The sequence below is a fragment of the Nelusetta ayraudi genome, unplaced genomic scaffold (genome assembly GCF_046127955.1).
Source record: "Nelusetta ayraudi isolate G7.1 ecotype Tasmania unplaced genomic scaffold, CSIRO-AGI_Nayr_v1 ptg000151l, whole genome shotgun sequence".
Taxonomy (NCBI): Eukaryota; Metazoa; Chordata; class Actinopteri; order Tetraodontiformes; family Monacanthidae; genus Nelusetta; species Nelusetta ayraudi.
The window spans coordinates 2,591,526-2,604,357 of record NW_027466201.1 but is presented as its reverse complement, the minus strand read 5'-3'; the positions used below and the strand labels follow the sequence as shown (position 1 = coordinate 2,604,357).

At 46.7% G+C, this 12,832-nt stretch overlaps 3 protein-coding genes across 3 annotated transcripts in view; 1 reads left to right on the top strand and 2 right to left on the bottom strand.

The window, feature by feature from the left end:
• Positions 1-1,817: 1,817 nt before the first annotated feature.
• irak1bp1 (interleukin-1 receptor-associated kinase 1 binding protein 1) lies at positions 1,818-3,415 on the top strand. The gene is made up of 4 exons (XM_076013613.1): positions 1,818-2,115; positions 2,581-2,662; positions 2,730-2,860; positions 3,065-3,415. Exons 1-4 carry the CDS (start codon positions 1,850-1,852, stop codon positions 3,324-3,326), a joined length of 741 nt encoding a protein of 246 aa, XP_075869728.1. The 5' UTR covers positions 1,818-1,849; the 3' UTR covers positions 3,327-3,415.
• A 136-nt stretch (positions 3,416-3,551) lies between these two features.
• Positions 3,552-5,948, bottom strand: LOC142880003 (uncharacterized). The gene is made up of 7 exons (XM_076013612.1): positions 5,818-5,948; positions 5,445-5,628; positions 5,219-5,308; positions 4,976-5,070; positions 4,173-4,333; positions 3,922-4,038; positions 3,552-3,833 (listed from the first exon to the last, which is right to left on the bottom strand). The coding sequence occupies exons 2-7, from the start codon at positions 5,567-5,569 to the stop codon at positions 3,702-3,704; spliced, it is 720 nt and encodes a 239-aa protein (XP_075869727.1). The 5' UTR covers positions 5,570-5,628; positions 5,818-5,948; the 3' UTR covers positions 3,552-3,701.
• A 1,053-nt stretch (positions 5,949-7,001) lies between these two features.
• Positions 7,002-12,832, bottom strand: part of phip (PHIP subunit of CUL4-Ring ligase complex) — a 30,184-nt gene continuing 24,353 nt past the window's right edge. The window contains exons 37-40 of the mRNA XM_076013611.1: positions 12,612-12,823; positions 11,691-11,941; positions 11,456-11,608; positions 7,002-10,886 (exon numbers count right to left, since the gene is read on the bottom strand). Of these exons, the coding sequence (XP_075869726.1) occupies positions 10,141-10,886; positions 11,456-11,608; positions 11,691-11,941; positions 12,612-12,823 (1,362 nt within the window). The 3' untranslated portion in view covers positions 7,002-10,140. The remainder of the gene's footprint in view (positions 10,887-11,455; positions 11,609-11,690; positions 11,942-12,611; positions 12,824-12,832) is intronic.

Here is a 12,832-nt window from a genome sequence, read left to right as displayed (position 1 = left end):
CCCCCACCCCCACCCTCCGACCCCTCCCTCCTCTCAATAAAGCCCTCGGCGGATGACAGCTGTGGACGCGGGGTGCACGCTGCATGTTTTATCGCCTCGACCCGTTAATAAAAGAGAACGCCCAGCGGAGGAAATACAGTCAAAATACACAATTTACGGCAACGGGCGGGGGGGGTGGGGGGGCTGGAGATTTCTTGGACAATATGAAAATAAAAGGGCAATAAAACTGCACGGGCCTTGATTGCGGTCTATGGGGAGACATGGAGGGCCTCCAACAGGGCTAACTTTATTACTCCATCTGAGAGAGCGGGAGACACGTCAACAGATTCAGAGCATTACAGTCAAATCTGCTTTTTTCTTGCCTAAATGGCCACAGTCTCCATCAAAAGGAGCCCAAAAGCCTTATTTTAGCCGGCACGTAGGGGGGGGCACAGCGGAGGGCACGGAGCCTCCTCGACTTCGTTAACGAGCTTTTTATTTACGCAACCGACATTTATCTTCGGTTTGCATAAATCCCCGACACATAATTTCATGGCAGGGTTCGCAGCGAGCTCGTTTGAACTGGTGGTGGTAGGTATATAAACTTCAGCAGGCAAAGGGGGAAAATAAATGCTTAGAGTCGAGCCGTGCCTTTTAATGTATGCGGAGGAGGGTAAAAACTTTTTCGGGATGATCAGTGACAGGACAAATCATCTGCCGCCACATCACAGCGTCGCCGCTCTGCTGGTCAGAGCAGCGAGGGGGGGGGGGGGGGGGGGGGTCATCGGGACCGAATGCGGTCACATGAGACAAGGCGGAGGGAGACGGCAGAGTCCTGGAAGATGTTTAGGAGATGGGGTGAAAGGGACAAAATGCTGCAGACACTCAGTTCAACGGTGAACTCGCTCATCTCAACATCTCATTGTACGAATCTGCATCTCTCTTGGCCCGGGATCTCGAGTTTCACAGAACGGACCAGGGGACCGGCGAAACCAGAGACATGAACAACAAATACGGCCTCGCATTTTTAGCTCGCCATTATAAAATCCCATTTCGCAGTCGAATACTCCGGGGAAAGCGAACAAACTCTGGTGTTTGAAGGAACTGGACCAGATCGGCTCTCCGCCGCTCCCACATGCTATTGAAAAATAAAAGAAAAGGGAATGATTGTCCGATTCTCAGCGAAATTAAACGTCAGCGTCAGATATGGGGTGGATAGAGCAGCAAATACACAAGTTACATTTTCTTGTCATTGTTCAAATTGGCAGGAAGTCAAGTACAAGCATGTTTATGTTTTGTTTGTTTTGAGGATCGTATCGATTCTTCCACAGAAATGCCAATTCTTGGTCCATGAGACCCTCTTTTAAAACATTACAAACTCACATGAATTACTTGAGGTAACATTCATCAAAGTAAATTGAACTTGACGTAAATAGCCTTTTGAAATTGTTATGTCATGCAATATAGTAATTCATTAATACAAAATGTAAGACTTTTTTTAATTATTATTTATGCTGTTTTTGGTCGTGCTTTTAGTTGAAAACTTTGCAAAGTCATGACTTTTACAGGGGCGTCATGTTATACTTGGTTGCCATCTGGTGGACATAGACGGTACTGCTTTATCGAGGCACAGAGAAACCTCTTCCCTTATTATTATGTTGTTAGCGATTGTTGTTGCGAGTAGTGAACCACAACACATGCGTAAAGACGGTATTTTTTTCTAGCTACATACGCGTTTTGCAAGACATTACAAATAAAAAGTCATAGTTAGCTTTGAAACGTTGTAAATGACGTCGTCTTTATATGGCTTACAAATCCCGACAAGCATTGCGCCAATTGCCATAGCAGCGGACTGTTTGAATTCGCTGCCATGGACCTTCATGGACGACTTTTAGCCGGCGTACTACCTCCAAATGCCGAAAAGCGACAGCACTCCGAAATATGTGGCGACTACTCTACAAGTGCGAATGCTGCTCACCGGCTCCGGGAGGTGCAGGTGACGGGGACGGCGGAGGTTAGTTCCCCGGCGGACTTGGCGTCGGTGCGGGTCACTGTGGGCGGCGGCAGCAAAGAGAAGGTTAACGAGGCGACCAACAGCGCTTCACGGAGGCTTGAGTACATCTTACAGGCAGTCAGGTGATGCTTCACGCTTGTGTTCGCTGCTACACATTGAACAAACGTTTTGAGTCGACGGCGAGGCATGTTGGTTAGCTGGCGAGTTAAGCTAACTAACGATGCTACGCTCAATTTCCCCAGCTGGTAGTAATTATGAGGCGTTTACGGACGGTGGAATCAAACGGTGACAGGAATTAATTTTATTCTAAATAAGGTATAAAATTAGGAAGTATTAATTTTATACCTTAAAAGTGTAGTTTAGAACAACAAGTTCTTAGTACCTTTTCGATTGCGTTCAAATAACGACAATTTAACAAATGACGATTTGTACTGTACTGTAGTTATTCTTAACTAAGTGGTTCAACAACGATTAAAAACGAGCTTCCATTTTTAAGCCTCCTCAGTGGCGTCTGTGATGTTTAAAGTGTCTTAATGTTATTTCACTTGTGTTGAAATGTTTTTGCCCTTTTCCTTAATTTTATCCAGACAACATGGTGTCAGTGACAGAGACACTACAATGAGGAGGTGTCTGCTCCGAGAAGGAGAGCAATATCGCATGGATGCAGAAGTGAGTATTTATTTATTTATTTTTTGAATAAATGGCAGATAGCTGATCTATGGATGTTACTTTGCAGGTTTTGGTCACTTTCTCAGATTTTGAAACGATGGAGAAAGTGTGCATTGTCCTGCTGGAGAAGCTGGACAGGAGTGTTTGTGTGGGAATGCCACAGTACTACCACAGTGCAGAGTGCCTCAGCGATGTCAGGTATTTGTGTTTTTTTTTGTTTTTTTTAAATATATGTATATATATGTGTATATATATGTGTGTGTATATATATATATATATATATATATATATATATATATATATATATATATATATACACATTGTTGAATGAGTTCTGCATTTTTTTTTAATTTTTTTTTTTTTTTAAATGCTTTGACTGCAATGCTTGGCAATGGTCTCTAGGCGGCGTGCCTGTGCTTTGGCTGTTGAAAATGCTCAGCGAAAGGCCGCAGAGGTCAGCCAGCTCCTCGGCCAAGCTCTGGGACCACCCCTGCTGGTCAGAGAGGAGGAGACGAGGGAGTGGCGGAGCGACCAAGAGGAGGATGCGGGCGGAAACCATCGAGTGGCACGCCTTCCTCACCTTCCGTCCATGCCAACTGTCACCGCCTTCTCACACGTGTCTGTGTCCTTCGGCCTCAGAGACGACAGCAGGAAAAACCTCTGATTACATCTCCCACGGGCTGATGAAGTACTTTTTGAAGTTAATTGTTTAAAAGTTTTTTGTATGATGTTTTTTTTTTTTTTTTTAAACCAGTCTGTGTTGCCTGTTGTTGCAGGGGGCCTCACCAGACTCTCATTAACGCTTCAGAGTGAGCTGCAGTGTTGCACCGTTCACGGGAATCCAGTTGTGCTGCAAGTTTAAAAACTCCAAGAACAGAGATTATATACTTTTAAAAGCAACTTTTAATAGTTTACATTTTACAACGTTTATTTTTGCTTTTTAAAATACATAGATCCTTTGGCATATTGAACTAAAACTCTATTTTCACATTTTAAAAAAATAACATTTGGGTATTATTAAAGCGACTGCTTTAACGCTCTACTCATCAGTGTCCCAAAACGAGTTGTCCTCGACGCCGTCCTCGGGGTAAATCTGCCGGAGCCAGGGCTGCATGACGAAACGCTCGCCGTCGAAATGCGTGAAGTAATTTTCCAAAGTGGGAATATCTGGCTGGAATGGGCAGAACGAGTGGAAGGTGTGTTGAAGCTGATGTAGTTCTTGGAGAGACAACGGAGAGATATTTTCTCTTTAAACATACTCGGTGTCCAGTGACGCGCTGCAGCTGAGTCTGAGGCAGGTATCCAATGGCCACAGAGGAAGGTCCGTGCCCGCTGAACAGCACTTTGTAATGAGGCGTATTTTCTGCTTTGGTCGCCTGCGTGTACAAATATGTACAGCCACAGAAAAAGTATTGTCATTTTTTTTGTTGTCGTAATGAAACAGCGTTACAGAAGACAGGAGCACTCTCGACTTTCCACATGTCTGTTGTACAGTTATTGAGCCACTGACCTCGGAGTTGGCGTACACCCGATCAACCCACTCGGTGGGTGCTCGCATCTCAGGGTCCCAACTGACCACCACGCCAACCATGAAACCCTTCCTGTCAATCACCACCTCCCCAACCCGCAGAAAGACGTAGGGAGGACGAGGGCTGCGCACAGCTTTGGAGGCTACGGGAGAGAAACGTGACAATACTGTAAACGCGTTGTGCTTTGTTTGTAAGTTTGTTGGTTGCGGCCCAACTTTAAAAAGACGCGTTTCGATAACTGCTTGCAAGTACTTTTTCTTTAAAAAAAAATCTTTATATACGAATCTATATCAAATAGATGAAAAAGCCACAATTTTCGCTGATTTTGCAGTATGTCAAGGGGGTCAAAATGAGGTGGAAAGACGCAAGAGAATGGTGTCACTTGTGCGTGTGTACCCCATATGGAAATATTCACACAAAAATAAATTATTAAGGGGATCTCCACAATATTTGATCTTGGCCCCAACATTTTCAGTTTTGGAGGAGAATATGTTTAAAAACATCTTGCCAAAAAAAAAAAATACTGGCTACTGAGTTGCATTGCTTTCACGGTAAGAGTGCAAGTGTACAGGAAATGACTGTATATTTATACAGTTAAGTTACTGTAAACAACAGCGACACGTCAAGGCAATTTTATGAAAGCTGTGAAATTACAGGATACAGTTTCAGAATTTACTGTGAAATATTCACAGTAGAATTGCTGTAAAAGTGATGCAACTAGTATCCAGTAATTTAATGCAAAATTTACAGGCAAAAATATTACAGTGCAAATACTGTGACAAACCCCCAAAGTAGCCTTGGTCGTTGTCATAAATCATGGTCTCCAGGTCGAGCGACTGCTGTAGCATTTCATCCCCCTGACTAATGCCGAGCCAGGACCTTCGAAGAGCAAAAGATGATGCAATCCGAACTTGCACTTAACTGATAAGACGTTAACAGCAGAAAGTATCACTTGTTGGACAAAATATGGCATTTTCTTAACTGCCTGTCTATCCAATCACAATAACCACAAGCACTACATACTTACTGGACTTTCTCCATCTGCTGGTTCGCCCAGTCCGTCCAAAGGCTGCCACTGAGGTACAATGCCCTCCATTCGTTCCAGCGTCTGAGCAGCCTTAAACAACAAAGTTGTTGCTCAGGGTCACAGCTGGTCCTTCAAGTACTCGACATCCCCCTGCTTCAAACCCAAAACTTTTTTTGGGGGGGGGCCTCTAACTGATCCCCAGTAGTCGCGCAGGAATCAGCCCTACCGTGCGGTGGCTTGGTGGCGCTGCGCCTCGGTGGAGCCGCTCCAGCGGGAGATGTAGTACTGCGCGGGCACCGTGGACAGCAGCAGCGCCAGTTGCAGCGCCGCGGTGGCCGTCAGCCGGGGCATGAGTGCTCGGTGAACCGTGACTGGAGCTCACGACCGGCCCTTGTTTATTCCCTCCATATCTGTCGCCAGGGGAAAGGAGGAACATAGAATTTTAAAAAGCCAGCAAAGCGACCGACAAAGTGCGCAGTGCTGGCATGTTTATGGCAGCATACGGCGCAAGTGAAAGTACAAGGAAACGCACGTCTAAAAAAAAAAAAAAAAATCTGTTTTGTTTTTGTTTTGTTTTTAAAGGTGTTCGTGGCTCTTACCGTGTCTTTAGGAATGTGTGCAACTTTGGTGGCAAACGTGTGGCCCTCAAGTGACAGAGAGCAGGACGGCGTGACCCGGTTTCACTTCTGTCTCATTTACATAAACGGAACGCTTGCCCATGCTGCCACCGCCACCTGTGTATTTACATAGGTCGTGCGCGCTCGCACACACACACACACACACGCGCGCGCACATGCCGGGACCAACCAGCGCAGCCCACGGATGAGGCTACGGCCCTTTAGCGGCCAGCCACGTCAGAGGGAAACAGGTGCGCTCGGTTCCCGGGCCGGTGGGTTTTCTATGTCACGCAGTTACGCTGTGGTAACCGCCAGGTGGCAGTGTTTTTGTTTTTTTGTTTTTTTGTTTTTCAATCAGTTCTTCCGTTTGTTATTGGCTGAACACGCTGCACACTATTTCGCCATCCTTTTCCTGTACACTTCTCGCACTCGCATGCGCCATTTTTCTCTTTTTCAGTTTGTATTTTGATTCGCCACTGATGACGCAATCTACCGTTTAAAAAGCTGATTTAAAAAAAAATGGTTGAATACAGGTTACATTTTGTACCCATTTTCTTCTTTATTTTTCATCCAATACCGGATGGCAAGCCGGTGAAAAATATTGAAGTTTGAAAACATTTGTAAAGGGAACTTTTGCATAATAATATTTTTATAAAATAATAAACAAATAAAAATATGGTAAGGAAACACAACTGTTTATTTTAAAATATTGGTATGAACTTACAGGACAGCAGTACTCCCCTACACATACATTCTAGGCATATGCTTCTTTTTTTCAGCATTATTTGTTTTTATTTATATAAAAAAAGAAAGTATCCAAACTATCAAAGACCTCCTGCTCCTCCATCAGTGAAACAGAAGCACCCTCCACCCTCCCCCACTTCCCATTCTGTCCTTTGCCGCCACCACCCCACCCACTTGAAAACTTAAAGATGTTTTTCAATGAAAGTTCAACAGTGGCTCACATGCAGCCACCGTACACATTCAGTCACACCGACACACAGTCACCTTTAACCTCTGAACAAACCATAAATGTGTGTGTATGTGTGTACGCAAGCCCCTAAATGCAGTGCTGATGCAAGGGTTTGGAAGCTTAAAACTATCAATGAACTCCTGATAAGTGCTGATTTGCAACGGTAGGGAGTGAATGAACCAGACCCAGGCGCTAATAGTCAAAATTTATACAACAATTCTGATCAGATAACAAATCAGCGTCGGACAGGTTCGACAAACTTCAAGTAGTTTGGTTGGTTGATGAAGAAGTAGCAGCAGAAAAAGTCGATTTACTTTTACACGTCCCATATTACACCCATTTTCAGATCTTTTTTTCTTAGCAGTAACACACATTTCATTGTTCAAAACGTCTACGGGAAAAAAAAGAAACTGGAAATTTAGCCCGAAAGGACGACGGTTACAACAAACGGCCTCAGAGGCGCAGAGCCGACACCAGGCTGGAGAGTTTAGAAAGAATGAGTTGATCACATTTAAGAGTTCACTTGTTAGAAAATACAAGTTAAGAAAATTCAGCATAATATGGGACCTTTGAGCTCAAGTTAAATTTCAGGATTTAAAAAAAATATATATAATAATAATTTCTAAAAAAAAAATCTAAATAAACATTATGCTTCCACACCAGCTCAGAGCTTTGGAGTTAAAAGTCTGAAAGCTGTACTATGAATTGCAGCATGAATTGTTGCCTTTCCTTTACATTATCCACCTCCATATATGTATTATTAATTTAGAAACACACCCAGTGGATGCGAAGAAGTGTACCAATTCTAAATCATTTCAGTCAGTTAATTAACATTCAATTATTGTACCGTTAAAACTCCAGTGAGTAAAGTTACAACCCCAAGTTACACCTGAAGAGTATCGTCTTCCTTCTTAGTACAGCCCTCTAGCTCTAAAATATCGTTTTATTTCAATACTCTACTTTTGATATTGTGTACATACATGTGTGTGTGTAAATATTGTCTATGATTAAGGAAAAACAAACCCACAAGATCTATGTGTTTGAAGAGTTTATCCATATCCACAAAACGTATAGACTTGCTGTCAAAGATAATTAGCTTCCTAGCTTTTAATAAACATCCCCGACAATCATAATTTCTTTCAACAGTCATTTATAGAGGAAGGCGTCATGCTCTTAATCTGAAATAAAACTCTCCGTAAAACACAATATAAAGCAGTTTGTGAAGTGAATATAAGCCACATGGCCCAAATTTAACCAAAAAAAGGAAAAAAAAAAAGGTGTGAATAAAAACACTGATCAAACTTTTCAGAAATATTGTCCTGTATGTCGGTGGGGGGGAAACACATATTGACACGAGACATGGAAGATAAAATCAACACACTCACCGGGGAGACAGTGTTGCAAAGACATTAAAAAAATAAACCAAAAATAAAAACACATTCAAATTTCTAAAACTTCACTTCCCTCAGACAGAATTTGGCATCGACATGAATCGGTAACAATGAAAAGCAAAGACAGTGATGAACAGACGTGATACATGTTCCAGGATATGCGACGAGAAAAGATCCCCAGAAAAGTGAATGGATCGAGTGCTACAGTCCCGTTTCTCCTCCGTCCCCAGTCCAGCAGTTTTTGGCATTTCAGTCGAAAAAGCAGTGTTGGAAAAGCAGTGTTGGGAGGCCGCCGTCTTTAAAAAAAAAAACAAGAACAAGAAAAACTCAGCATGTGACACAGGAGGGTGAGAAGTTTGTCTCTTTCGACGGGCTCGTCAGATCCAGTTTAGTACCCAGAGTCCAGTTTTCTGAGCCCAGCGGCCGCGACACGAAGCGGGAACGGGAGGACGTGACAACATGCCGGGGGTGGCGAAGGCACACCATGGGGAAGAAGTGGGGGCGAGGGGGGCTTGGCGCCCGAAATTCCGATCCAACCCGGGGCGTTGGGGGGCGGGGGAGGCGGAGGGGAAAGTGCTAGAACATGCGAGACAAGAGTTGCGTGTGTGTGTGTGTGTGTAGTCGTCATAGAAACAGAACATTTAAAAGTCCTCTTTACAAAGGGTCTGGTTTAGTTTGCCCACAGCGCCCCCTGGCTGTACCCTCCGGTATTGGGCTGTGATTGGATAAAATACCGACGTGATTCATGTTTTTTTTTGTTTTTTTTACAACAACGGTAAAATCTTTCCCTATAAATACATTTCTTTGAGAGGTTTTTTATTTTCACGACCATCAAACTGTGTTTGCACGCTGAAAGAGGACGACGCGTCTCATAAAAACCGTGCCCGTTCTTCCAGTGAAGCGCACGCACACGCGCGCACACACACACACATAAAGAGGCACACGTTCTTTGCAGGACAGAGGCCAAGCACGCTGACACACACACACACACACACACACACACACACACACACACACACACACACACACACACACACACACACACACTCAAGACATCAAGGCACAAGGTATTGCTAACGTTGAGCATGTGTTCAAACTTAATGTGTGTGACGCCTTTCGCCAACGCATTCCTCCTTCTTTTTCTCCTACTTTCACAAAAAAAAATCAGCTGGGGGGGGGGGCTTTTTGTTTCTAATTAACATGCAAACAATAAACAAATATAATAATCACCAACACCCACACCCGCACACACGTCGACAGCAAACAAAGGCTACAGATTCGCACAACTCATTCTGGTACTACACCTTTTGGTTTTGGAGCGTGGACACAAAGACTCACACACACACACACACACACACACACACACACACACACACACACACACCTTCTGTAAGACTTTCCAAAACAGAGCTCATTGAAACAAACAACAGAAATGTGGTTTTATCATCTTGTAAAAAAAAAAAAAAAAGAATAAAAAGAATAAAAGAAAAGACAGAGTGATGGAGGACGTGGGCGGGGCCGCTGGCTCTGTCATCCTTCACGGATTCCTCCGCTGTTTCCGCTCGGCGGGGCGTCTCTCCAAGCGACGAGTGAGGGCGACATACATCCAGCTTTTCCCTCGCGGCTGCGTTCAAGCACTGATGCCCGAGCGGAGCCCAGCTTGAGATGCCGTACCGGCTCCTCTTTGAGGGATGGGGGGGTGGGGGACGGCGGACAGCGCCTCCTGTCTGTGGGGGGGGGTCCAACATGGACCAATAAATTTTAGACTCGATGCGTCCGCCGCGCACGGGGAGCGGGCGCGACTCCCTCAGAGAATCCTCGGTTGGATTTTGTCGCTCCCTCCTCCTCTTCCTCCTCCTCCTCCGCCTCCTCCTCCTCCTCACGTCCTGTGTGTCTCCGCCCCCTCCTCCCTCCTCTCCCTTCTCTCCTCCCCCGCCGCTGCTACCAGCCAATCAGGTTGGCCTTGGCCTTCTCAGTCAGCTTGCGCACCCTCCCCTTGGAGGAGGTGCCGAAGGTGATGGACGAGTCCTCGAAGAGCAGCTGCCTCTGCTCCTCCTCCGAGTCCTCCTCCATGTACCAGGCCGAGCGCCGGCCCTGGTTGCGCGTGCGCATCGACCCCCCGGCCTCGTCCCCCTCGCCTCCCCCACCCCCGCCGCCGCCGTCCTCCTTGGGCGACTCCCTCCGGAGGCCGGTCCGCGCAGGAGCGTGCTGCTGCTGCTGCTGAGGTGGCGTGACCTCCTCAGCGGCCCTCCTGCTGCTCCTCCTCAGCGGCGACGGCTCGGGCGACTCGGCGGGGGGAGGGGTGGGGTGAGGAGGGGGCGTGTCCTCCGTCCTCACCATCCGAGGTCGGCCGCGGCGTCTCGGCGTGGCCGAGTCCGACGCTGCAGCCGCCGCCGCCGCCGAGGAGGAGGACGGGCCGCCCTCGTCCCCCGTCGACTGGTCGCGCTCCTCCTCGGTGCTTCTCTCTGCCTCCTCCGGCTCCTGCTCCTTGCTCTTCCGGCCCCGCTTCTTGCCGGGGGGCCGGCCGCGGGGTCTAGAGGGGCTGGCCGGGGTCGGCGCCTCCGGCGGGCTGGCCGGCGGAGCCTCCGCCCGGGGTTTGCGGCCCTTGCGACCCGCCCCCGTGGGGGCGTGGCTGTTGTGGCCGTTCAGGTGGGCGGTGCTCTGAGAGGAGGAGCTGGAGGGAGAAACTGGGAGGAGAGGACGAGAGAAATGACGTTTGTTAGACAGATGTTGGCGGTGGCGCAGAGGTTCGTGCCGCCGCCTCACGGCAAGAAGGTTGCAGGTTCAATTCCGGTGTCGGGACAAAATCTGTCTGGGCTACCAGATCTGTTTGCCTCGTCTCTTTAGAAACCAAGCAGAAGTCCATTTATTCTGTCTTAAAAAAGAAAAGGCTTGTTTTTGTCTCCCTCCCAACATGTTGAAGGCAAAACAAATTCATAACCTGAGGCCTGAAAGCTACTTTGTGAGAGGCTAAGTCTAAATATGTGCGTGTATACATATATATATATATATATATATATATATAGTACACATACACATATGTGTGTATATATATATATATAGTACACATACACATATATATATATATACATACATATATGTACACACACACACACACACACATATATATATGTATATATGTATATATGTATATATGGTCTGGTCTCGATCTCGTTACTCTCTCGTCTTGATAATGTCTCTGCGGCCATGACAGCCACAACTACCTTTAATCACCAACCGACAGACAGTCCCCTACCTGCTGCGTGTCGCACAGGAGTCTTGAGTTTCCTGAGCGCGCTCCCTCCACCGCCGCTCTCCACAGCCGGGGAGGGCGTTGCCTTTTCCGGGGCCGGTGGCGTCGCCGCTCGGACTGAGCCGTGAGCCCTGAGCGAGCGTGTGGACTCTGTCGCTGAGAGGGAGAAAAGAAAAGTAAACCCACTGATAGGCGGGCGACGCGCTGGCGTTGACAGGCCTTTTCGAGGTGACCTCACCGGCCGTCGTGCCCCCCTGCGAGCTGCTGGTGGCGCCGAGGGACGCCGCCGAGGTGGACGGAGCGTGCGTTGCGGAGCGCGCCGAGCTCCGCGTGCGTCCCCCCGACGACGACGCGTCCGCCTTGCCGTTGACCAGCGGAGGGGGCCGCGTGCTGGGGGCGCTCTGCCTGAGGGAGGGGGTTCGTGCGGGAGGCGGGGACGGATCCTTCTTCGCCTGCACCCGGGACGACACCCGCCTCTTCCTCTCAGGGCTGCAAAAAAAAAAAAAAGAAACAGAGCAGAAAACCAGAAAAGATTCATGTCAAGAATCCAAATTTTTAGGCCTCATTTCGAACGTGTTGCTTGTTTCTGTGTGTTTGCGTATTTCTACATCTGAAGGTGATGCAGATGTCCGACGTCTGCAGTTATGACTGCTTTGATTTTCCTTTCTCTCTGAAATAATCCACTTATTAACATAGTTGACCATATAACCCCGGCTTTCATGATTGTTGTCGTTCTGTCACGTTGGTCTAATTTCTGTATTTTTCTTTCTTGTGTCTGTTGTCTGCAAATGCTGTTTTGAGACCATGTTTATGGTGATTTTACACTTTAAATAAAGTTGAATTGAATATTAGAGAGTGATATAAGCCGAGTGTATTGCCAAAACTAAAGTGAACAATAATAATCATCATCTTCATAAAGGTGCAATACAACACTTATCTATATGTCAATGTTATGCACATAACTTAAAAAAATAAATATCTTGTTTTTTTCCTTTCTGACTCCATAAATATTATATTCTAGAAATTTTAATGAACATGATTTTCGTTCTTTTGCACTATATTGTTGGTGTAAATGTTGGTTTGCAAATGTCCCAAATGTGGAATTAATAAAGGTTTCCATTCTATTCTATTCTATTCTAATGAGAAACCCTTCCTCTACCTGGAGGCCGTGCTGCTGGCCGGAGATTCGCTCCCCCTCCTCCTCCTCTTCATGGTGTGCCGGGTCTGTCTGTCTGTGGCGAGCCGCGTCTGTCTGTCCGTGCCCCGTCGGGTGAGTTTGTCCGTCAGGCCGTGGATGGCTTTGTAGTCGGCCAGGATGGAGCTGACGTGCTCCTCAAAGAGCGCAGAGAGCCTCAGGCTCATGCTGTAGATCTGCAAAGA